At 30.8% G+C, this 27,780-nt stretch overlaps 1 protein-coding gene across 5 annotated transcripts in view; it reads right to left on the reverse strand.

Annotated features, from left to right (window-relative positions):
- Positions 1-27,780, reverse strand: part of LOC106677413 (dipeptidase 1) — a 485,353-nt gene that overhangs the window by 153,698 nt on the left and 303,875 nt on the right. For all 5 annotated transcript variants that reach the window (XR_010842948.1, XR_010842947.1, XM_067045594.1 and 2 more), the window contains one exon: positions 22,086-22,209. Coding sequence is in view for 3 of the 5 variants with exons in the window: in XM_067045594.1 (XP_066901695.1) it covers positions 22,086-22,209 (124 nt within the window). In the remaining 2 variants the exon portion in view is untranslated. The remainder of the gene's footprint in view (positions 1-22,085; positions 22,210-27,780) is intronic.

A 27,780-nucleotide genomic window follows, 5' to 3' on the forward strand; every position in this document is an offset into this window, starting at 1 on the left:
CCCTCCCCCCCATCCAATCCTTACAGTCCAAAATCCTTCGTAAAATCCTTAATGCTCCTTACTTTGTCACAAATCTAGTCATCCATCAGGACCTCAATGTTCCATATGTTGCCGATTTGGCCAGAACCAGATACCATTCCTTCCATGATAAACTTCTCAACCACCCAAATCCACTTGTTTCTAGCCTGGTTTCTCTTCATTACCTAATAATCCTCCTAGGAGTTCTATCAGTGGGTAGATTTTCAACATGTTTGAATCATGTCACTATGTCACCTTCAGCAAATTTACTTGTTGTATATATGTACATACAGTTGTAAATAACAATGAATAAATAATTTTTAAAAAAAGATTATCCTTGTGGATGGCCAAATTGGCTGAAACGCACTAAGAAAGAAAAAATAAATAGTTTTGAAAATTAAATGGGATAAAATTTATTTATTAAACGATAATAAACAGTCAGAAAGTGAAAAGATTATTTGTAAAATTATTATAGACCTTCATAGTCTGATTTTCAACAATAGATAACAATGAAAGAAGGATGAACATTAAACAATGGTAAAACTTCTTAATGATTTACAATGGTACCCGTTTGTTAAAAAAATAAATAGAGAAATTTTATTTTTGATTTACGAGCAATTTATTCATGATTTACTCTAACATAGTGAATAGATCTCTCATCTACTTTCTTTTCAATCTCCTTCAGAACTTGTCATCAAAATATCATATGCAGCTTTACTAAACTACCGAGAAACTTGTCTGATAAGTTCAACATCGCAATTTTTGATGTCTGTGTACAGTTTCTTAGTTTTACTTTCCAGTTCCGAAACTCTAAGAAGTATAAGACTAAATAGGTTAAGCGAATAAAATATAAACTTGACACTTTAAATTGTTAATAATTTTAATTTTAAAAAATTGTAACTTAATCTCCAATTTTCCCCTTTACTATAACTAATTACGGATAATAATTTAATTATATGCAAAGCATTCTAAAGGATTTAATAAAACTAAACCGGTTGCAACAAAATACTTTCAAAGTCAGGTAAAATAGGAATCCAAATAAGAAAGTGGATTAAATGAGATCAATTTAAGATGGGAATGGGGGTGGAATGTTAAATGAAACAAGTAACCCAGAAGAACTGCCACCAACCGGCGAGTACTTTTTTAATATTTAATTTTATACTTTCAACCGTACTTTATACACGACAGCCTTGTCAAGTTGTGACGTTTAACTTCTGTATCCCAAAGTTACAGATTAAGCTCTTTAGAGGACTTCTCTTACTTCATCAAATTTTCCATTTGTGATACATGTTTTAGAAGTATAAACACTTATACAAACAGTGTCACGTTTTATTTTTATATTACAACTAATAATTTTTTACAATGAGATCTAATATGTTTAAAAAAAAAATAAATATTTACTTTGAGTCAGAGTTGGTCAGTCACTCAAAACCGAGATAGCACTTATGTGTTTCTAATAAAATATATGTATTTTTTATTGTATCTACATTTACTGTTTTTTATACAAATCTAACTACACAGTATTTAGTTTATTCTTAATTTTCCTAAGTAGCATTTGTCTTTAAGAATTATGAAAATTTCATAAAATGTGAATAAAATTTGTTCCTATATCTCAGCCATTGATTATTATTCTTTATAAATCTTTTGGTATGGAAACAATTAAGTCTGAGTTCGTCGACATTGAATTTATGCTTCCACGCTTGTTATATGCTCAAAATGTTTAAATGTCTTTGTCCAACGGGTTAAGTAATTAACATTTCCTATTTTTGAGAAAAACCAAAGGATCATCTATGAAAAGATACTTTATAGAGGTAAAATAATATTTATTTATTCGTCATCGTTTTAGAAAATAATACGAGAATCAGATTACAGAAAACAATACCAAACCTTAAACAATACCTTATTTTTCTTATACATCTAATCCGCTAAAATACAATATAATCTAAGAAATGAAGTTAATAAACCTTTTTTACTTATCTAAATATATATTTTCTTATGAATGTATATAATTTCTGATAACATTTTTGATTTTTTTTTCATATTTTTCATTTTACAGCATGATTACATTTAAATAAGGCCTTTTATAATACCATTTTATGATATTTGTTAATTCTGATATTTTCCAAGCAATTACTACACTTGTGATGGGGCTTACCTTTTTTTGTTTGTTTGCTTGTTTTGAAAGGGCATTTTATACTCTGGTCATCAAGAGCCGTTAGTTTTTGGTTTTAAGGCTGATTATTTAATTGATACACAATTTTTGCCGCCTTTGAGGTATTCCTGAAGGGGTAAAACAGGTGTAAAACATCTGTGAGATGTTTCACACTTTAAATAAAAAAATTGATCATTTCTTGTAGATACGAAATTCATTATTTTGGGCAGCATTCCTCCAAAGACGAGACGATTACGACTTTTCTTAATATAAAATTTTGTAATGATTCTAAACGATTCCCAATAGATATCGCATTATAGAAAAAACAATAGTGCCCACATATAATAAGGCTGGACATAAGAAACGTTAATTTATAAATGTTAATTTATAATTAATTTTAAGCGCATTGCTAAGATGGAGGCTAATAGTAAATGATTTATTCTATATACTTTTAGAACCACTTATCTTTTTGATACGCGCTGAAAATCTCAAATACTTAACAAAAGTGGTTGTAATTTTTGAATAATTTGTTTTTGACCTTAGATATTGTAAAATCTAATGGGAGTTTTTCTTAATGTTTATAAACGAAAAAGTGAACCCTTTTTATCTGCATTTCCATTAATCCTAATTCCTAAAATTCCTCAAATATTTTTTGACAAGCGCTTTTCGATTGTTTTACTTCCTTGCATTCATGCTATTACTTGTTACGGCAATATTATCTCCGGATTTTGATACTGTGGCGTTCTGGTACTCTGATACAATTGTAAGACTGTAAATAAAAAACAAAAGAGGAGATAAGACAGCGCCTTGTAGAACCTCACACGTGGATGAATGGGCTCTGAAAGTTTTTCGATCACTTAATAAAGATTTAATGAAAAAATATAACTGTTCAGTGTAGGTTGATTAATTATTAGCAAAGAAGTCTGTGTGTTACGGAATCGAATTCTTTGGAACAGTCGAGGGATGTCATGGCAATCACATTGTTTCCGTGACAGTTACTTGCAACCTCATTGTGTAATCTGGCCAAAGAATGTTCCGAACTTCATTGAGCTTTAAATCCATCTTGTTCTAGTTAGATCACTCCATTTTAAGAATATACTCTCTCAGGTTATTCGGAATTCATCTATCGAAAATCTTCCAATACTCATTAAAATTAAAAGATCAAGGTGATCTACACTTAATAAAAAAATACCCTAAATGTGAAAATCAGAAATGGCTCATTGAGAAACTTATTACTTTTTTCTAATAATTCAACGATTAGTATAGCTCTGAAGTAAAAAAAAAATATGTATATACATCAATAATTACTTAGAAGAATTCAGAGATGATAATTATTAAAGGCAACTAATGCAGAACTAACTGGCCAAGATAATGGCCGTATGACAGACAAGGACAATCCTCAAGCCAATCTACAGGAGAGGATGGGCCACCCTCATTATCCTGATTGGGATGGGACAAGGATTTGCTTAGGGTCTGTGTACACTGTATTATCGGCTGTATATTTAGGACCTGTTGGACCTTAATTTGCACTCCTCTTCTCTTCAGCCTTGTAAACAAGTTGTCTTTCAATTAGTCAGTTCAACGAAACAATTTGCGATGGCTCTGTGCACAAGCTACGTGTGCTCTAGGTCATTACGGCCTTTTGTCTGCTTATTAGCGCGAGGACAGATGGCTCCAAAAGGCTGGGATACTCACTAGTGCAAATACTCAAAACTAGTGAAATTTTTAAAAGACAACTTTGAACTTTTTAATAATTAAAAGGAATATTCATATCATAACACCGTGATAAGATATTTAAAAAAATCCAAAACGAAATTAATAAACGTTTCTTAAAAGAGTAAAATAAACCTAATTATCACTTATGCTTATCTTAGAAAACCGTAGGTATAATTGTGATGTATATCATATTGAATATGATATAAAAAATATTACTCAATTCTTACAAAAGCAATCAATGACCGAGGGATCCCAAAGATGATTCATCATATAATTCAATAATTTTTAACAATAAGAAAACAGGAAACTGAATGCACAGAAGTGGGGAAGGGAGAAGTTTTCAAAATAAATGGTGCACTTGTAACAATAAAAAATGTTCTTATATCATCACTTAAGTTACTTGCGACTACTAACCAGAGAAATCAAGTTTTATCTTAAAAGTTAAATCTTGTTTCAGTATTAATTTACTAAAAAAAAACTTTTGATTTTTTAGACCCATAGCTAATATTTTACAATTAAGTATTGAATATAAATTCTAAAGTTTTAATTTGTTATTTTTTTATTTTCCTGTTTTATATGTTGTACGGTAATTTACACCAGGTGTTTGGGCAATACCGTGCAAAATAATATCTTAAACAATTTTTCATTGATTCAATATTCTAAGTATTCAACAAAAACATTGTACAGGATCAAGTTTTTAACAATATGAGAATGTCTATTATTTGATTTGAGTTCATAAGTGGGGAGAAAATAACATTATCTTACATCCATGGCACTATCCTGATCTTATTATAGTTAACAATTATCGTTTACCCGTGTTTTAAGGTCTAACTGGACTACCTAAACATGATAAACCACAAAAAGAAGCCAACTTTACTCTTTAGTCTGTCTCAAAATAAATATAGATTTTTACATATGTAATCTTTTTTTCGAAACAATTGTATTTTGTATATCTTATATAACTGAAGTAGACTATGAACTATTATTAATATATATATATGATAATCTACATTAGCACCGTTTGAAAAATAATTTTAATAATAATACATATATTCTATGTAAAAAATATAAGATTTTTTTTCTCTAACATCTGTGGACTAAAACAATCATGTTTGCTACGCGGCCGGTGATTCCAGTTTCCTATATTTTCCAATCTCGCTTCCCCCAGAGACCTCATATCGGCCAGGAAGAAAATTGGTGGAGGGGGTGAGAGGGGGGTTGCGGAGAAGTGGGCTCCGGGGTGATTGGGATGCTGGAGACAGTCATGACTTAGGGATTGTAAATTGAACAAGATGGATGGGTTATAAAAAATTACCACCAATCAGAATTCACTCCGAGCCCCAGCGAGACGTGGCCTGTCGCACGGAATGAGGTCGTCTCCTCCTTGACTTCTGCTCTTTGAAGCCAAGATGTGATTTGCATAAGGCAGCCGGTTAGGGCTAGGTATGCCGCATATCATTCTCAATATTGATAGGAATATTAGGTGTAATAGGAATATTCAAAATAATACTATAAAATATCTCATTTAAAGCTAATGAACGTGTTGATACAGTGCTAATGTAATGCTTGATTAATCTTTCCTTTTAGTCCAAAACGGTTTTTTTAATATTTAAACTATAAATATATATTACCAAAATCACTAGACAATATTTTTTTCGGAATTGAATTGAATAGATAGTTAGATAATTATACAATAAGACAATATTGGCTTTAACATGCAGATTTTTAATGACTCATCAATTCCTACTTGAATAGTTTTTATTTAGTTATAATAATCAAACTGTGTTATTTAAAAAAATGTATGTATTATGAAAGTTTAAATTCTATCATATCTGCTATATTGATCTGTAAACTGACTGACCATTTGTTTAAAGTGCTTTAGTATATATTTAAAAAAAACAAACTTCAAAATGAAAATAACGATACTTTATTTTTTGAGTTTGTTTACTGAAAACCAAAAGTTTCTTCAACAAAATCAAATTAAAAATGTTCTAACTAGGCAATAAAAAATAAATAAATAAATCTTATTAGGCTTTAGTGGAAATATATATTGATTTTAATCAAAATACTGTTGTTTTCCTTTAATTTGCCTCATACCCTTGAAAGTGACATTCCGTAAATATTCCAACCCGACATTTTATAATTTTATAAATAAGAGAACGTTAAATTTCGTGAATTTAATTTCTTCTTTTACATAATTGGATTTTTGAGTAAAGTTAAAAAAACATTTTATGTAAAAAAAATTAGTTTTTCAACATTTATCATTTAAAATTTCGATTATTTATTTTTCTGTCAATATTTATTCACCTAAATGTTTTTTTTATATGATTCTTTAAAATGAAACATTTGCCTAATAAATTAAGCTTATTTTCATACACCTTATTATTGCATATAACACATGTATATATCATACTTTTCAATCAAGGTTCACACTTTAAATTAAAAAGGTTCACCCTCAGCCAAATACAGAATCCATTCAATATGGTTTTCATCATTTATATAACTAAACTCAGTTTTTATTGTGTTGGATTTCGATTCAGTATATCAAGACCCTAAGGGAGTAATAAGGCTAGCCAGCACTGAGTCCGATCCATTCCATTTCTTTAGGGGAGTTAAACAGGGAGATAGCCTGAGTCCTCTGCAGTACATAATTTTCATGGATGCCATTTTGAAATTTTGTAAAAGGACACCCAGAGCAATAGTAGGGTACTAGAACATTACCCCAGTGTTGGCACAGGTATGATATAAGCAGATGATGTGGTTCTGGTTGCTTATAATGCTGAATCTCTCCAGGTTGATGTGGGTGAGTGGCAAGAAGAACTACAACTCAGAGGTATGCAAATCAATGTCACCAAAAGCAAAGTGTGTTGGAAGAAAGAACAGAGACCACAGAATCACTTACAACGGAGAGAACCTTGAGCAAACTGACACCTACTGCTACCTAGAAACAATGATCTGCAAGGATGGAAGTCCAAAAGGCCAATGGAACATTCTACAAGATATTCATGACACTCATTGGAAAGCAGGAGTTGAGCAGGAAAATAGATTCTGCTATTTAAATCAGTTTTTCTCCTGGTACTACTATACGGATAGGAAAGCTGGAAAGCCCTGGACTGCAACGCTAATAAGGTTGCTGCGGAAATGAGATTCCTTCGGAACATATTATAAAAAACCAGGCGAGACTGAATAAGGAATAAAAAGGTACTCGATGAACTAGGAATATGATCTGTCCAAGAGGTGATTAAAGAAAAACAGCTGAAATGGTTTGGGCATGTTAACAGAACGGGAGATGGCCGTAAGGCCAGGTGGCTTTTAGAAGCAAGACCGGGAGGAAGGCGATCTCAAGGCAGGCCAAGGCTCATGTGCGCTGACCTGATCGAGAGAATTGGCACAGCGAGAGGAAGCTTCATGCCGGAGATGAGAAGGCTTGCACAGGACAGGAATCGTTGGACAAGATGGTCAGAGGCAGCTACTCCACTCTTAGCCGCACACAGGAGATAGTGAGAGAAGAAAAAAAGAAGGATTTCGTTTGATTCAGGTTGTTTAAATTATATTAATAATAATTAAACCCACATATCACATAAGGAACCAGCGTTTTTGTGAAATCGTGTTGTAAACATTAATAATTTTCCTTCTCTTTTCTCAAATTACTATTTCATACACTAGTAGATAGAATCTTGGGTTCTTGTTGCGAAATAAAAACAAATAACGATATAGCGTATAAATACAAAATAAAAGTTGGTGGGTCTCTCATTGCACATGTGTGGGTTTAATTATAAATACAAATTTTATACTAATAGTAAATAAACATTTTGACAATAGTTTTTAAACAGAGCAGCTTGTTAAAATTGTACTTATTTACACGCACTTATTTTAAATTCGTAATAAGTCAGCATTTGTAACTGAATAAGGTTTGAAGTGCTTTTCTGTAGATTTGAGCACGAAAACACAATAGGTTAAATTCCCACCGCAGTCAGTCCATATTTATTTCGGACTGTCCAAAAAAAATGAATCTTTACATCCCTATCACCAAAGTTGTTTAGGACATCAATACCGGACTTTAGTCATAATAACAAAAAATATTAAGAAAGGAATATATGGAAGGTCACTTTCAAGATTATAAGGTCAAATTAAAAAACAAACTTCAACAACAGTAATGAGGTGTAGATAACTGATTGGAGAAGATGGTCGTGGGAGCGGTCAATAAAAAACATATAAAGAAACCAAAAAATATTTATTTATGCCGACGTTTTGACCTGAGTTTCAGGTCTTCTTAAGGGCTGTAGAACAAAAGAGATAACAACCATCATTTTGAGAAACATAAAAATGAAAAGAAATAGTATACAAACAAATTAGGAATTATACAAAATCTTGAATTGAATAATACAAAATAATTGATTGATAACCATGGAATTGGACAGTAGTAGATTGATAAATTGATGGATAGTAGGTAAGAATAAATGTATAATATAAGATATGTAAGTGGGGTCTAAAAAAAATGAAAAAACAAATTTGAATTTACAAATTGAACAATATGACAGAAAATTAAATATATGATACAAAGGGTGATTGACCTATATATGAATAACAATGTGAGTATTAACTTTTTTTTAAGATTAACGCTTTAATGTATGTAAAAACAATAATTTTAAAATAAGAAAACAGTAGAAGAAGAAATATGGAGAGTGGGAAATGAATAATGTAAGAAATGTGACAACGAGAGAATAAACTTACTTTCCAGCGGGGAATCTTAGCTAAAAACTGATTGATTTGTAGAAAGCCACGCTAGAGTGAGCGACGGAAGGACAAAGGACTCAATAGAAATGTAACTGCCAAGAAAGGCCGTTAAGACAACAGTTGATAGGATACGAAAATGATAAAATAGAAGTAAGGTTAGTGATTAAAAAATATAAAATGTGTGAAATGTAAAAATTATGAGACCCTAAAGGTCAGAGAATTGTTTAATGCAGTTATAAAAAATTGTATAAGTGGTTAAATAATTATAGTGGAGACTTGAAGGCTCTATTTTCTTTTTTTAACGTAATAGTAGAACTAGGCGATATGAACAGTTGTTTGTTTATGTTTGTGTTACAACAGTATTCAGTTCTGTTAGCTTCAATATACTTCGTTCGAACATTTTACATTTGCTTTTGCTGAGGAAACTTCCTAAATGAAATAAATAAACTTGGAATAAAATATTCTTATTCTACTTATTCATTTTGAATTTTGTTTATATATTAAAGCATTTTTTTAAAATTCTAGTAAGGTAGAGACAAGTCAGGTAAATATAAGGGATATAATAGAATTTAAACTTTCATATCACTTAAGTTTTTTAAAAAATTAAATGCAAAACATATCAGTCGATCGGGTATTGTCGGGAAGTAGTTTCCTAAAATAAAAGGTAACTAACTATATAAGTATTTTTATCAAAAGCATCCAAAGCAGTTATGTACAGCTACCATTAGCATGAATTGTACTATATTTTATATCGATGATAAAGTACACATTTCATGGAAATAAAAAGTTTTTCAGATGTATTTAAAAAAATTAAATACACTATCTCACATTTAAAACTCAAATTGACTTATTTGAGTCCGATATATGCTGTTTCGTAAATTTATACATTTAAAAATGCATGTTGATCAATTGAGAAACCAAGGTGAAGAGTTTCTCGATTTTTGGTTAACCAAACTGGCATTAAAAATAGGATTCATTTAGGTTTTCTACACACCAAGTCACAAGTAAATCAGCCAAAATAATCAGATTAACTTTATGGTTGTTAACCTGGAAAAAAAATTCATGAATCGATAGCGGATCTTATATAACGTACTTACAACTGGTACTAGAAGCACTTTATCTTTTTAAAGTAAAAATGAATTATTTTTCTCTATGAAATTGGTCTTGGCCAAACTCTTAGTTTATTATGTATCGGATTTAAGATCATGGAATGTTTAAAATAAAGGTTCAGTGAAAAATTCATAAATTGATTTACAATAATTCGGTGAAAAAACAACCAAAAACCACGAAACATCGTACATTAATACAAATGTAGGAACATTTATAGGTAATGACTAATGACTAAATTTTAGATTCTTTCCACGTAACTCATCACGCGTTCCTGAAGTGCTTCAGATAACGTTCTTTTCAGTATATATTTCTTAAATAACACTTTAATAAAAAACAGATTCTATTAAAAATAGATAGCAATGTGACAACAAATAAAAATTAAATAAATATTTTTTTAAAGTTAATATAGATAAAAAAAAATTACTTTAAGGTAACAGAATAATGATAGCAGTCTAACAGAAAAAAAGTAAGTTTTAAATAATGATAAAACTCTCCTTGAGAAAAATGAGGATGGAAATTTATCAAAATATTAAGTAAAAATAACAAACTACCAACATGGCCAAACTAGAGAGGAAAAATAAAGAAAGGTCCAACAGAGGTAGAACTACTTTGAGGCCAAAGTTGAAAACGAGGTGCACTTAGGGGAAATATATTACAAGCGGCGGAGGAAAATACTCCCTCGGTTATTTTCTTAGGCTATGATTTGTTTTTCTGGCTTCTCAGGGGTCAAATAACATTTTTGAAACGTAACATATTTCAGTTGGTTCCTTTTTATTTGGACTAGTTTTTTATCCTTCTACGGAAGAACCAAACTCTCACTGTCGTTCCTGGCAGGTTTACGAGTGGAAATCTCATTTTTACGAAAAATATTTTGCTTTAACATTTACAAGTACCGGTTGTAAAATATTGCAAACTACTTTGCCTAAAGTCTATTCCATACAATTCTTTTTTATAATTTATTTATTGTTATTTACAACTGTATACATATATACAGTAATAACTGTACACATCAAGTAAATTTGCTGTAAGTGATATAATGACATGATACAAACATGTGGAGAATGTGGTTGATAGAACTCAAAAAACATTTCTAAAGGAGAAGATCTCGTGGCCATCTTCTTTTCAGACGCCTAGGAGGATTATTATGTAATGGAGGAGAAGTCAGGTTAGAAACGAAGTTTATCATGAATTGATATCTGGTTCTGGCCAAATCGGTAACATATGCGACAATTGAGGTTTTAATGGATGATTTGATTTGTGAAAAAGTAAGCATCATTTAAGATTTTACGAAGGATTTTTGATTGTAAGGATTGGATTCGGGAGGAATTCGATGGTTTAGTGGAGCCCCATAGCTCAACTCCGTATGTCCAGATAGGCCTTATAACAGTCATGTAGATCAGTCTTTTGTAATGGATTGGAAGTTAAGACCGTTTGTCTAGTAAATGTACAAACAAATTAAATCATTTTTCCCAACACATAGCTTCAAAAAATTTATCATTTTAAAAATGTTAAGAAATGTAACCTGACTGTGGAACAACTAGGCCTTACCAAAACCAACAACCAACGGGCGTTGATGACCAGGCTATTAAACGCTCTTTAAAAACTAACAAACAACAAACAATTTATCAAACCAGTTATAAGTGTGCAAGATATGATCCGTTATCTCTTCATTAATTACACAGTACCACAGCCATAATTTTAGCTGATTCACATGTTTTTTAGGTACCCTGTAATCTAAACTCAGCTCTTTATCTTTAACAAATTTAAGTAAAAACATACAACTTTTATATGAATAAATTGCTAAGCCTCTTCTTTTTTATCGATGCCTATCCTCATTCATGACTACATGGATTAGTCTATACCGATTCACTTCACCCAATGAGGGATGAATAATTTTAATAGATAATGATGTATACAAAAAATATAGTAGCCTTCAGAAAACATGTAACCATTACAAACTTCATATTACGATCCAATTTTAATAACGAGAAAAACATATGATGCAGAGTACACAAAATGAAGAACTAAAAGAGAGTTATAGAGAGCTGAAGAATTTTCGCCTAAGAGCTCTAAAAGAACACCCCTCACAGGCCGTGCAGTAAATCTAGAGAATTGGTGACCCACCCAGCAGTATGACACACTGCCCCGGTATTATCTCACAGTCACTATTAGCTCCAATTAATATATATCTTGTATAGGCACCATAAAGTATACCACCTAGTTATCTGATAAAGCCGTCCAGTAATGGATTTTTATTATCCACACCGAATGATTAATGTTTTAATTATGGAAAAAATATTAATAATGTAATAAAAACTCATTATTATTATCTATCGTTTAAAGGACATTTAATATTTCTTGATACCAATGTAAGTATTTCAAACAAATAAAATTAAGAAACATTTGTTAATTATTATTTTTCTTTGAAATACTCATATTGGTATGTTTTATCATCTTACCTTTATTATTTTACAATTTATAAAACCTTTCTAATTTGCCTTAGTTCAAAACTTAAAACACAATAGAGCTAAGTTTATTTCTGTAGATACTGAAGAGGAGGAAACAGTAAACACAAAACAACCAGGATAAAAATTACTAAATGAAATAATAAAAATAAATAAATAGATTAGTTAATTGCAAGAAAATCCTGGTCCATAATTATAATTATTATCAATTATCATTATAATTAATTATGATATGATAATATGATTTGCAAGTTTACACTTATTAAAAAAAAATCATTTTAAAATCCAAACATTCGTCGGAAAATATTAACAGGTGATTACATTGAATCGTTTAATTCAAATCCAACAGTCAATTACATAAACTATTCAGAAGGCGCTTTGCTATTCACAGCACGACAACTTGTTATCTGCTAAGTGAGTAGCCAACGTTAATGGAATCTGAAGCTCAACGGAGCGACTAACCTTGGAGACGGTGAATCGATTAACGGGAGCCAGGCGGCGGCGTTTGTGACAGTAAACACAGGCCTTCTCACAAACACAGGACTCACAAACACAAATGGCGATGGCCGCATAAACAGGGAACATTTGCATTGGGAACGGTGGATCGGCCAAAACTCATTATTTCGACCCTTTTGTTTGTCTTTAGGGTCCTCATAATGGCTAGTTCCCGCATTATCATTCGGCTTAATTTGTTGTATAAAACTGTAGTTAAATTTTGAACTCGTCATAACAGACTAGTAATGAAGTAACGATGTGGTTAGTCTCAATGTCCCTAAGGGACTAAATCAAGAAGATGAATATCTTATATCTTAGTAATTCTAATAAACATTAGTCGATTCTTTAAATGATGGGTGTCGATAAAACTAAAAATAGTAATTTACATAAAAAACCATAAAATAAAGATGAATAAAACTAGTTAGAGATATATTTACATAATTTGGTACTTAGAAATTATTCCAAGCACAAATATTTGGTTTTATAAAATCAATTATACCAGCTAAAAAAGGAAATCTTTCAGATCATTTCATACATTTTTTTATTCATCATTCTTTTTTAATAATTAAAAGTAACAATCATAAATTAAAATTTTATACATCAAACCGGTAATTTTTATAAATACGTTATAAAAAATTAAAATCTTTCCAACTAAATTTTACTTTATATTTATAATTAATAGACTATAATGAGCTGAGTTGCAAAAATTGATGTTTCCTCCTTTATCAACGAGCCTAGATCCTCACAAGATTTTGCCTTGATCGGTGTCAATCAGTGACGGTGCAGTCTCCTTCTACGTGTTCTGCTATCTCAAAGACTTCACAGATTGGGCATGGGGGATTGCATGAAGCCCTCATATGCCCCATGATAGGTAGTAGAGGTCGACATACTTGGCAGGTATAACATGGTGCGTACAACCCTGTTATTAGGTTCACATTCCAGGGATACGGATAGTTGATATTCATGCTTGCCAATTCCTCCAGGGTACTACTCATATTCCAATAAGTGCTGTCATCTGCAATGGTTTCACCTTTTCCAGGATCAACCCGTACGGTATACACCAGGAATACCCTTCTGGATCCTCAACTATGAAACCTTTCCAGTATTTCTTCTTCTGGTAAGAGTGGAGAACCAGTGAAAACCTTAGCTAAGGCTCTTCTCGGAGTGCGTCTCCTCAGATGGTCTCTACACTTCTGGTGTGCCTACGACTGGCTTTCCGGCATCTCTGATGGCATTCCTCAACATTATTACCCAGTAGTTAATGTCTTACACCCTTCCGTCCACGCAATCTACTACGATATTTTCTCCATTGCATTGTTGAAGGCTATCCAGTCAGTCGATCGGGTCACAGAAGTTATTACTAATAAATGCCATGGTGCCTTCCTCTTTAATAAATATGAATAAATGTCTTCCTCTTCCAGAACACTGTAGACCTGGTGGTCGGAATTTTAAAAATGACTAAACTGAAAACGAGAAGTAATATTTTCGAATCATGTGAAATTTGATTTTCATGAACTGTCTTAAGAACAAAGATATACCTAATAGGATAGGTAATCTGTCGAAAATTCCAAGTGAAGACAGGAGATGTACTTTTAAAATTATGGGAAGGCAACAACAGAGAGTTTTATTTTATATCTTCGTGTTAGTTATTTATTTAAAATATTAACCAGGGGAAATAAATGTATGATAATCATTCGATAATAAACCAATTAAAAAAAAAAAATATTTTTGAAATAGTCTCAGATTTACTTGACAAATACCAAGCCAAGCCTCAAAGTAAAGCAAGGGTAACACTAATAAACACAGAAACCAAAAGAGATCAAACAAAACCAGGCAAACAAAAACAGGTGGAAGATAAAAAGAGTTCTCTACTCGAAGTTGAGTAGAGAGCTTAGGCGGCAAAAGGCTTGATATTACCTGCGGTCCTGAGTCGAGTCTCCGTTAATAACTTGTGGGGCGCGGTGCCCCTTCTTCCCTTCTTCCTCCCTCGTCCCCTGAGAGAACGAATAGATTTTTAACAATTAGTCGCTGTCTTTCCGCCTTTGGCTTATGAGCCCTCTCGGCTATAACTCATCCCAGTTCGATAACCAGCTACGACTTTCAATCCTTGTAAGTTGTTTTCGCTGAGAAGTCATTTCGTTTATTTCAATCTACTTATTATTTTCCGTTAAATAGTAATCCCTTTTATCTTTTTATGTTTTACTGCGCTATTTAAAGATTAGGTTAGTGAAAATTCAAGGATTTAATTTTTTTATTATTTAATAGCAGGAATTCCTAGTCATTTCTCAGTTGGATACTTATTAGGTTCATTTATACCGTCATATAGGCACTAGGTCTCAATTGTTTTTATGAGAAACCGCTGCCCCTGAAATAAGACCACCTAGAACTATATACCAGGATTGACAGAAAAAATTAAAAGGAAATTTGTGAAATATGACCATTATAATCTGAAATTGGGTTTATGCAATGATAATAAATTTGGCAATATGAAAGATAAAATTGATAAAAATGAAAAACAAAATGTAATTTATAAAATTATGTTCCATAATTGTGAAGGTGTGTATATTGAAGTGACTTCTAAAAAATTAAATAATAGGGTTGAGCAACATAAGAATAATTGGAAAAATATCAACCCAACAGCACTGGCACAACATGGCATAAAATATAAACATGATTTTGATTTTAAAAATCCAAAAATTTTAGACGTAGTAAATCACAAAAGAAATAGAAAAATAACGGAAGCAATATTTATCACAAAAAAAACATTGGTAAAGCTATTAATTTTAAGACAGGCACCAAAAACTAATGTATACATTACAGAGATATATTAAAGTAAATCATTTATTAATTTAATGTTGCATAATAGTACAATAAATTTAATACATTATTGTGTTTTGTTGTAATATATCAAGCGAATCAAAATCGTGTTATTTTCAATAAGATTCTTCTTCATTATCTTGTTCCTTAGTGCCTTTCAGCGTGGAGGTGTTCTGCCCAAGCAAACCAAGCTTCAGTTGTAGGTTTACCGTCATAATTTCATTCTATTATTTAAGGCTTTGTTTTGAACAATATTATTTCGGATTTAGATTTACATAATATTCAATTTTACGTAATGTATTAATCACACTGTTATATCCTCTTTACATTTGGCTCCTTTTTTTCTATTATTTTATTTATAATAACGTTTGTAAAGCGAAATTCTCACGGTAACGGTAAGTGATTGTAGGTTAGTCACACATGCACAAGTAGTTATAGTGCTATCAACTAACAAGAAAACCCTAATAATGGGACAGCACATATTAACTTACACGATGATACTGACTGTGATCTATTCCATTACAAAAAGGAGCCAAAAGTAAAGCAGATATAACAGTGTGATTAATAAATTACGTAAAATTGAATATTATGTAAAGCTAAATCCGAAATAATATTGTTCAAAACAAAGCCTTAAAGAATAGAATGAAATTATAACGGTACACCTACAACTGACAGCCGCCTAATAAAATAAAAAAATACATTAAACTGGAGGCGCTACATTTTTAAAGAAATACTTGTATTAATAACAAAAAGGATTAGAAGACAGTTGGAAAAATGTTCTCTGAGAAAATGGCAGCCCACTAAGGAGGCTTAGGGAGAAAACTGGAATAAAACAAACGAATATTCCCTTTTTAACACGCCACTCATCTGTCAACCGTCCCAGGGGTTGCAACCTTTTAGTCACCTTCTGCGAAGGCTTGCTGATAGAGAATTCAACATCTGAATTCATTTTGAAGAATGTAGGGAAAATGATTTTAATTGTTGAATCAACAATTTCTAAATTAATCAATCACTTGATTCTATCGATTTCCAATGTTAATTATATTACAACTAATGAGTAAAGTTGTTTAATACGTTTTGTAATTATATGATTTTCCGTCATATTTATGTATTATGTGATACAGAATAATTCGCTTTACTTTATTTCGACTATTTACAAAAGCAATTGTTTATTTATTCCTCACAACCGAAAGTTGTGAAACTTTACATTGATACAAGTATTTAACAAAATATGATGCCCTAAAACTCAAAATTTTTAATTCACTTGTTATGTCTTAGGCATGAAGGAGTATTTAGTTCCGATTTTAGTCAAACGCACCGTTAATATGATTTTGAAAAAAAGTTATGCAGGTTGGTACGTAGACTGTCCTATATAAATTTTCCTTATTTCCACCCAGTATTTTCGCTCACGCTTGTGCAATTTTTTTTTTTTTTAATACTTTTTATTTATTGATAGATATTAAAATCTTCCACACAGTTGTGGGCAATAGGTAATAGTGATGAATGATCTCATACATACTAGAATAAAATAAAATAAATAAAAAACTCTCTTAAAATATATACAAACTAAAGAATAAAAAAAATGAACATAATCAAACTATTTGTATGAAAAATAAATAAATAAAATAACATAATGATAAAATAATATAGTCTGTAGTCACATTTACACTCTAATATACAATATTGTGCAAAATTAGTTTTCAAAAACTAGTCCAATTTGATCTAGAATTGAAGGAGCAAATCTTGAAACATAATTCCTAGAAAATATAGTTTCCAGAAAATAATAAGGCGATGTAAAAATATAATGCGGATATTTATCTAAATATATTATATAAATAATGAGGAAGCTATTTAAAAATCCACCTGTTTATGATAGGGATATATCCAATAGAATATCCATTATATAATATTATAATATATAATCGCACTTATTATAATAACTAATATAGAATTATATATTGTAATAATTAATATAATTAATTTCTTTAATATTAAATAATATATTTGACTCAAAAGAGCTGATGATGTAATTACGTATGGTAATGATTGTACAGAAAAAATAAAAATTATGTCATAAAATAGTAAATAGAACAAAAAGATAATGAAGATGAAATTTATATTATTAATAACCAGCTTCCTTTTTTTTATTAATATGAATCTATATTATCTTGACAATAATCATAATATTGGATAAAATTAAGCATAACAAATTAAGCATAAAAAAGTATTTTATAAACGTATTAAACTTTTTTTAATTACATTTCTGATGCCTTTTTCAAGAGCAGAAACTACCAGATGAACAAAATAGCGATTATTAATATGATTTCTTTGTGTAATGTAAACATAAGATAACCACAACTTTGATAAAGGAGACTAGAGTATAAAGCCAAGAAGAAAAGGCCTTGATACAAGAATACCGAGAATGACGAAGGAGGGCCTTATAGGGCGTCATCTACTCCTTTATGGTCAATATCTTGGGCACAATGTCATCGCTCACCTAAGGATTGATGTGTTCTCTGTCATCTGTTTCTTGGGTTAAGGTCATGTAACTACATTGTACAAACTTCAGCAATATATACATCCCAAATAAGTATTGTAAACTTTTAGTTAAGAAGTTTGCCTAATAATTATTTAATTGTGATCAGCAAGAAATGTTATTCCGTGAGATTGTGCACATTCCCATCACAGCTATTCAAAATTTATTCTCAAAAATGCAATACGTCATTGGATAATAGTTGTTATAGCTCCTTCTTCCGAGCTGAAGCTTAGGTTTATAGTAAAGAAATAATTGTGTAAAAAATTTCGGTTTAGCGAGGGTTGTTTCATAAATATAAGCAGAGAGCATTCAGTCTTGTTAAAGTCGAGCAGTTTAAGACGCCCCACAGTGTTTCGATTGTACAAGCTAGGTGGACAAAAGTCATGTTCAAAATTCTAAAATTTGCACATAGTGTTTGTTTACGTTTGAAACAGTCCACCTATTGAGTAGTGAGGGCCAGAGGTATGAATCCGTGTCAACATTGAATAAATTAGTTGAATTCCAGACATCATTTCTATCACACAAATCGAAGTGTTCATAGTCTTATATTAATTAATTGTTGGGGATGGATATTATTTATGCTGGTAAGTGCTGATTTTTTCTATTAAAAAATTTTGACTGATAATCAAACAATATTAAAATTTTTTTTTAAGATGAACGGATGATTTTTTCCTTGTTTCATAATTTTAAAGGAATCATAATGACTTGTACCCATTTGTACCCAGGCTAATTTTGCTATATATAATAGCTGTACCTTCCCCATTTATAATAAGATGTGTTATAGCCAGCACACTTGAATGCAACATTTTTTTTTTTATTCTAGAGTACTTTATTTCGAGGAGGGAATTTTTTGAAGAATGGTTGAAGCACCCAAAGGAAGATAGAAACTCTTTCCTCTTTAAGTTCCTTTCGTCCAAATTTGATTTTGAAAACCTTACCAGCGACTCTGAAAGGCAAATTAAAATGAGGTTGGCGAGCTATGCCTCCAAAGTTTTTGATAAATGGGTTGCTGCGGGAAAATAAAAGCAGCGTTTTTTGGAAAATAATGAAAATTGGTTGGATGAAGAGATGGGCGCGCCCCATACATCGACACCCTTTGTACACTATATTTCTCGTGTTCCCCGTAATTTTTTTTACTGTTTGTTCCACTATCATCATTAGTCGAAGTAAGAATATTTGAGACTTTTGGAGAACTTATTTTATTTTTATTATAACAAATTCTGTTATTTACGCCTCTGTTTACTTAATTCAAAATGAATGTTTTATTTAACAATCGAATCAGAGTTTCCTCCCGACATGGTTTTTCCCGTATTTCGGTAGTTTTAGCCTCATGGTTATTTTTTATAATACTGGTTTCGCAATCAGATGGGATTGAGATATTTTTCGATTAAGCAGAAAACAGCCTAATACCGGTCCATAGCAAGGCTACTCCATCCAACCACCACATCACCAAGGGGGTAACTGTTCGCAGGGTGGTTGGCTTATTGTTGGATATGTGGATTAAATTTTAAAATTTTGATAGCAACTACTTTTGCTACTTTAAAAGCTTTTTATATTTTGTTTTTTTTACATAAAAAATTGTTATGAATGTTCATTCATTTTATATTTTACTAGTAACAGCAGTTTGAATTACTTAGAACGAATAATTATATTTACTGTAGTCCCCTGCCCTTAGTTTTGATCACTCTTTTGGGCCCGACTTTCCAACGAAAGTGACACACCAGAATGAAATCGATTCCTCGCATGAAACACCAAATCTAAAAGTAAAAAAATATATGATCATTCCACACTTCATTAGCCTTCTTCAGTCGACTTAAAACCTCCTGGTCTATTTTTTCATCTTTACTTGTTATGGTTCCTAGATACGCATAAGTATTCGTAAGTTCTAGGGGTTCACCATTACACAAAATCCTAGGCTCAGCGTTTTCTCTTCAGACACACATAATTTTGCTTTTGTTAGGGTTTATTTGGAAATCTTCAGTTCCTCATTCCATTCATCCAAGGACGTCTTAAGAGGCTGTTCAGAGTCAGCTATCAGGATACTGATATATCATCGCTTGAGCCAGTGCTGAAGTTGGGTTTCGAAAACATACTATTGCTCTTGGGCATCTCCTTTTACACACTTTCCAACAAAAGACCTTAAAGTTTCTTTTCTTTTGATCTCTTGAAATTATTGAAGGAATAAGCTATGAAGAAAGTATGGCAAGATCGCTATGCTTCGGAATCTCAAATAAACGAAAGATTGTTATCGAATCCAACTTTGTCACCAGATTTTGCCAAACCTAGAACTGAGTTGAAATTATATAGTAAATACCTCAACCTCATGAAAATCAAAGGATATAGAAATTGTGAATTGTACAGAGCACCGAAGTATCCATGCCGCATTTTGTTCATATGCAAGAACTACAGAAAATAATTAAAATAATTATTAATAACAACGAAGGAATAGGCTACATTTCTGAATGAAATAGACAAGCAAAATTAAGAAGATCAGAGTGTTATTTACAAAAGGTCAATGTAGAATTTAGTAAAGTGAGATTCAGAAGATTTTTTTCAAACTTTATTTCTCAATTTGTTTTCAAATTGTTCTTTTCTACTCCTGATGTAAATCTCATCTTTATATTTCATTACTTAAATTTAACTAGTTGACTTTTTAATAATAAAAACGCGATCTAAATTTAGACCATATAGGATTTAGTGGGAATTCTAAATGGTCATTGATGTAATAAAATATATAAATTAAAAAAATAAATAGTAGTTATGGGGCTTCAGGGATTGTGGGCTCTGGTCTCTTGGTGTAAAGATGGTAGTACTCCTAGGTAACGCATTGAGGAAGACTATATTGTGAGCGTGTTTCAATGACCATCAGTGCTCACAGAGTTGAACACTATGGAAAAATATCTGTTTTGTTTTCCAGCCGTTCTGAGGTCTCAAACTGTTAACTCATATGTGAAATGGATTTCAGGTACAGTAAGAATTTTGATAAATAGAAATTACCACCTACTTATTATTTTAATAACTTTTATTGGAAGCAATAGAAAAGTAGATTAAAGTTTATAGGCTTAAATTGTTAGTTACCCAAAATAATCATTACCGTAGAGGCAACAAACCATAGAATGTATTATGTATGAAAACGGGCCGTGGAATACGTAAGAAAGGCACTCCTGTTCCTCTCCTATTCAGTTGTATTATCAGTCAAATGGATGTTCATACTCCTGGAGGGATGGAAATTGCAATATCTGCCCTCTCTGTGTTCCTTACCTTCACAAGTCTCATACAATATGGATGAGGGTTTGTTAGTAAGCTCAGTTTGCAGAGTCGGTCTGAATTAAATCGTATTAGCTGGGTGGAGATATCTTCACTATAGTTGATTGTATTCCTTTAATTCGGTGCTGGCAACAGCTTAGATTGTCTTTTCCTTAATGGTATTTGCTTAGTTGGTTCCACTATATTAGTCAATGGGTACTTCAGGTTTGTAAGGATTTTCATGTGTTTGTATAGCTAGCAATTATTATTGAATCACATATTATATTTGTTTGATTTTTCTGATAATGCGCAAAGATAATTTAATAAAATATAAAAAAAGATTACATGATGTGGAATACAAATTACTTCTCGTCCAACTGAGAAAGAATACATTTATTCCTTTCATGAATCATTTTCTCAGGTATTTTCTTAAAGCAACCATATCTACAGATTTCTACTAACAAATCAATAATGTGCTAATGATTAGGAGACTTGTGGGTAAGGTACTATCATACTTTAATTATCAACTATTAACTTCTATATCCTCAACGTTCAGGAGGTATATACCAAAATCACAATTGAAATTAACAAGGTTATTTATTGAAAATACAAGCGGCATTTATTAATAGTTTTTGTTCAACCTTGTCACTTTTACTATTCGCATTCCTTAGAATATTATTATTACATTAAATATTTAGCTCAACAGATAACTTACCCCTCATATTTAGGTAACTGAAAAGATATCCAAAAATTAAAGATATGGTTTAAAAGATTTATATTATACTGTACTCACAAGCCTGGTCACTGCTGGAGGAACTGGATACGGATCCTGGAGGCTGGGGGATGAGAGATCTGCCTGGACAGACGAATCGGGCACTACCGTTTACCAGTCTTCCCTCTGCGACTGCACACTCCGTCTGTAACCAAAAGCAATTTTTAAGCGACAAACATTTCTAACATTAAAGCTAAAACAGAACTAGGGATCAGAAATAATACTAAAAATTTAATTATACTAAAGGATATAACTTGTAGGTTAGAAACTGGTAAATCCCTCCATAAACAAATTAGTAGGGAAGAAAAGAAAGAAAATGTGGATGCCAAAGTGAAACTGAAATTCTATATTGCAACCATGTGGGCGGACCCTATTAAATATCTTGTCTGTAGATAAGAAATAATTTACAATTTGCATGCTTTCTTATAATGAATATTATAGCAAGTCTTAGGATTATTTTTTAAAATAAAATTTAATTAATTAATTTTAAAATTATGTTACGATTTATTCAAAATATGAATACTCAGTTGTAATCCTACGTACACTCCAAAGATTTTTTTTCACTAATTTTTACTCTTTTTTTCCTTTTTTATTCATTGTGTCTTCCAAACAACGTTTGGAACTCTTCTGTCCATTAACAAGTTTTAGAGTAAAAATATTTACAACCAACAGTTTTACAATTAACATACAGTTACTATCTACAAATTGTATATTGCATTTTATAAAAAAAAAAAAAAAGAATTTAATATTTAACGATACATACATCCACTTCACTGATCTATAACTATCTATCTATAAGTCATATTTCCTAGTTACTATTCTGATTTTTTTTCTAACCTTATTAATTCTTGAAGGACAATGAATAATGAAGTAAAATAAAATCGTATTAATTCCTGAAAAGAAAAATAATCAAGCTATTGATTTATATTTTTGAATAATAGATAGCTTTAATTTTTTTTATTTTTACATGAAAAACGTAAATCTAAATTAAGAAGTAGCGGTTTCACTATCAGTTATTTTTCACATCTATATAAAAAAAAAAATAAATTACAATTAAAAAAAATTCTTTGAGGAAATTATTATTTCCTCAATTACAAATTTAAAAAATGTATAATTGTTAAATAATTACTACTAAAATAAATTCGAAAAACTTTGACCACTTTATATAATAATATTGATATTTGAATACACCAAAAGTTTCCCTTGTTAACGAGACCGACGCTAATAAAAGTGTATATTATAATTACAAGCTGATAAATTAAATAAAATACATTTATTTGCATTTTAACGTCGCTGAAAACCCAATAAAACGAGTAAAGAAATTAATTATATTTACTTCTATCTATTGTACTAAGAACACTCCATTTCTCCTCTCTTTCTTCCTCATCGCTACTCTTTGAAATGAATTGGGGCTTTATCGATTCAACCTGAGCCTTCCCCGATAAAACTTCAAGGCAATCTATAGAATAATGTAATGATTTCACTTTCATTTGTTAAAAAAAAATATTAAAAAACGAAAATATTGAATAATAACTAAACTTTTATTTTAAATAGAAGTTTATAAATAAATCTAGGACAAAACTTCTAGGGAGTTAAAAGTAGTATAAGTCAGAAAATGCCGAAATGGTTGTGTTCTACATGCTGAAGAACTTTTGAAACCGACTAGGTTCCACCACAAAAATTATCATTTTCCCATTAAATAAAAGGAACATTCTAGGGAGTGAGGTGACAATATTTAGACTTTCTGAATGCTCCAGTGTTAAAAATATTGTATCTATTTCAGTCATTAGTCTATACTTGCTTTTTAATTGATTATTAAATGACATTAAAACTAATTTACGAAGTTCTTTAATGTTTTTGGTACTCTGATTATAATATTTTAATCAAAAATTCACATAGAACCACCCTGAGGAACGTAATTCAATCCTCAATCCTAATCAAGATCAAAAGTGAGTCCCTATTCATTGGCGGCCATATATATTAAATCTAATTCCACAGCTGAAATCAAGTTCTCAGTTGGCTGGAGGCTCCAGGGCCCTGCGGTCGGTTCTAGTCGCTCAGAGCTTAGTTAAGATATATAATGAACTTAGCCTTTAGCTTGATAAGAAATGAGAATTTAATTTTAAAAAGACTGATTGACATAATTTTCTAATTATTTGGGAGGAAAACTTTTCTTTAGAGGTAGGAATTTCTTTAGGATTTTATATTTGGTGAATTAATGATATTTTAATTCAAAAGAATAATTTTTGAGGAACCAAACTAAAATTATTTTTATTATTGATGTAAAACAAAATTTTTTAACTGAGTTACTCTCTATTTCTTTACTGTTTTTAATTACTTTTTTTATCCTGTACCTTTCAAATAAATCCTTAAACTATTGATTTTTAATCAGATTAAATATTATCCTTCAGTATAAGAATTTTTATTTTATTCAATTATGGTTCATTGAATATTAATTTACTTTTTATATTAGGAGGTCTGCGAATTCGTAAGCATTTAAAATTCAGTCGAATAAAAAAATAAATAAAAATAAAAAACATCTATTTTGAGATGTTCCCATTTCAGTCATAGATTTGGAGTATAATGCAATTACACATGGCAACTATTTTTTTTTTAAATGCTTCATGGCTTTTTATATGAGTGAGACTCCACGGTAAGTATGCTATTAAGTAAGTATGCACACTGCTATTATTTTTATATCTAACAATCTATTAGCATTAACTGATAATTAAAACAAATTATGAAGATGATCAGGGGTGCGGTCAGAACAAAAACAATTAGTTTTTCGTTTTTTAGAACCATTTTTCGTCTTCCTCTGACCGCACCCCTGGCCATCATCTTCACAATTTGGAAAAACATAGTAAATTATTTAAATATATGATAAATATTACACTTTGTTCCTTTTTAATTGTCTCAGCTAAAAAGCGTTCTTTATCTTTAACAACACTATCTCATTAGCAATTTGCTTAGAGTTAATGCTATATGGGTAGTTAACATTAGCATCGAGCTCGTATTCAATATATTTGTTTATTATATTGCCTCATCAGACAATTCAAGACAGGGTATATAGAGTATACCCTTATATTTATAAACGTATCCTCCAGGTTCCAATTCCCCTGTGTAATGGGATACTCAATACTATATAAAATTATTTCTTAAACTTATACGTCAAAGATCACTTCCAAAAAAAAGTGATTTACTACAAAAACTAACATATTTCAATTATTACATTATTATAATAATAACATTTTTCGACTTATCATTTTGAAAATTATAATACTTAAACTAGGATTGTAAAAAAATGAAGAAGATTGTGGTGAAGCATTGATTTTAATCGAATATCAGGAGTACAAAAATTAAATTGCTCCCTCATTTTAGCCAATTACAATAATATATAAACGTAATTAAATTACTAACCCATTTTCAGGGCTGTGGGATCAAATTAGTTAAACATTGATGATAGTTGCATTAGAGAAGGGACTCAGTAATGCAGTTGGCCTGGAATGGGACTGCTACGGTCTGGGTCAACATTTCATTCGGTCAGTGGAGCAGACCCCAGGTCGTTCGATACTCTAACACTCTGGTTCACTAGTCCAAAGGTTTACTCTCTCTGACCTTATGTAATTTAAAAAATCTTTTCTTTTTTTCTGTTAATTGCTTTTAATTATTTAAAAAATAACGAAAGAATCTATATTTGAGACGATAGGAATGTTTCAACGAGTTTTTTTTGTATTCTATCGTTAAAAATATTATGCATTATGTAAGAACAACAGAAACATATAAGTTCACAACGGATATGGTTCAATTAAAAATGTGTGTGTTGTGAGATGTGAAACATTTACAACATCCTGGTGTAGTAATACAGTTACAGCTCCTGTGGTTTAGCCTAGATTAAAAATTCGATTACACAACTCCATATCCTGATGATTTGTAAAGCTAAGGACTATAACAAAGTGGCAAATTAGGGCGCCAAATTTTATAATTAACTCTTTTGTTACAATGAAGCAATATAAAACTTCGAATACGCGTACGAAAAATTAGTCTCAAGCGGTCATAAAGAATTCAAGTGAAGTTAGAGTAAAACAAATGAAGAAATGAACATTAAAAGAATAATTAGAAGAGATGCTCAAAAACAATGATACTTATAAGAAATAATTTATTACGTTTTTTAAAAATATTTTTGGTCATTAAATAAATATTAAAAAAAATACAATAGGTATTTATTTAAAATTAAAATTGTAAGTAGATTACAATTTTTCGATTTGGATAATAATAAAAACATTTATTTTGGTGTTTTTATGTTAACCCATGCTAATCCAACAGAATGAAATTATACTATGTTTTTGGTTATAGATTAGGCTATACATAGCTCCATAACCAGCACCTACAGAACCGATTCGCTAGTGACCTTCCCAAATTCTCACTCAAGATCCACGGATTATGGCTGTCCAGAGTAGACCATTATTTCTTTTCCTCGAGTAAACGGTCCATGAACCAAACTCCCTGGTGGTTATTTAAAATCCTGAACAAATACTACACGATTCCTGATCAATATACAGAATAGGATAATCACTAAAATTTAATTAAAGTACATTGAATAAAAATATATCAATAAAATTGATATAAGAAATTTTACATTAAAATTAATTTAATTATATTATTTCAATTTCTTGAGACAAGGTAATTATTTATTAAATAAATCAAAACTTGTATCCTTTTTTTGTCTCAACACTTTTTATTTTTCACCAGTCCAACGTTTCGGCCATTTTACCCATCCTCAAGGACATCTTCAATTATAATTTCTTCCTAACATTAAATTTAGAGTTTACTTTTGCAGGCTATTCTGCCCAGGTCATTCATTAATTATGAGTTAAAAGCCTATTTTTTAAAAATTAAAATCATAAATATTTAATTCTTCTTATATAAGATTATCCACACAAATTCACTACCATATCCACAAAATTGGACTGGTGAAAAATAAAAAGTGTTGAGACAAAAATGGATACAAGTTTTGATTTATTTAATAATTAAAATTAATATAAAACACATCGAGTAATAGAAGATGGGATCCGTAGGCCTAAAAGGCAGCAATAAGATGAAAGAATGCGCGTTAGGTAGGCCACGAGATCTACTTCGCGGTTCCTTCGGGCCAGAAAGAATTCAGACAATATTCTCAAGAAACCGTTCCATATTTCAGAAGGATGCCGACGGAAAACAATATATGCTATGTTGATGTATTATCGGGATATTAGTCTCTCTCTAGGCGGCAGATAGGAAGAGCATTCGTCATATATGTCAATACTTGTCAGCTTTGGATTTGCCGCAGCCGCAGGAGAGAATGGTTCGTTATCATCCAGATTGGAGGGAAACAACACAGTCGAAAAAAGATGGATTGCTGTTGACAGGCTTCTGAAATCAGATTCACTAACATATAAATCCCGAAAGTTCTATGTTTACGATTACTCCACCAAAAACAATATACGATACGGAACTAATAAATAATACATTTGGGATAGCACTATAAATCATGCTGTATCACAATGTAGATGAACAAAACTCTGAAGCGTTGAGAACGGAAATCATTTCATCATCAAATGTCATTTTTCTTATGGAAAACATAGATAACATCCCGATTGTTTTTTGTGTGTTTTATAATAAGTAAATAGTATGCATATTACGCGAGAAAAAAAGTTCGTAATCAGTAAACGCTTACTCG

The sequence above is a fragment of the Halyomorpha halys genome, unplaced genomic scaffold (assembly GCF_000696795.3).
Source record: "Halyomorpha halys isolate HHAL.00 unplaced genomic scaffold, Hhal_1.1 Scaffold98.1, whole genome shotgun sequence".
Taxonomy (NCBI): Eukaryota; Metazoa; Arthropoda; class Insecta; order Hemiptera; family Pentatomidae; genus Halyomorpha; species Halyomorpha halys.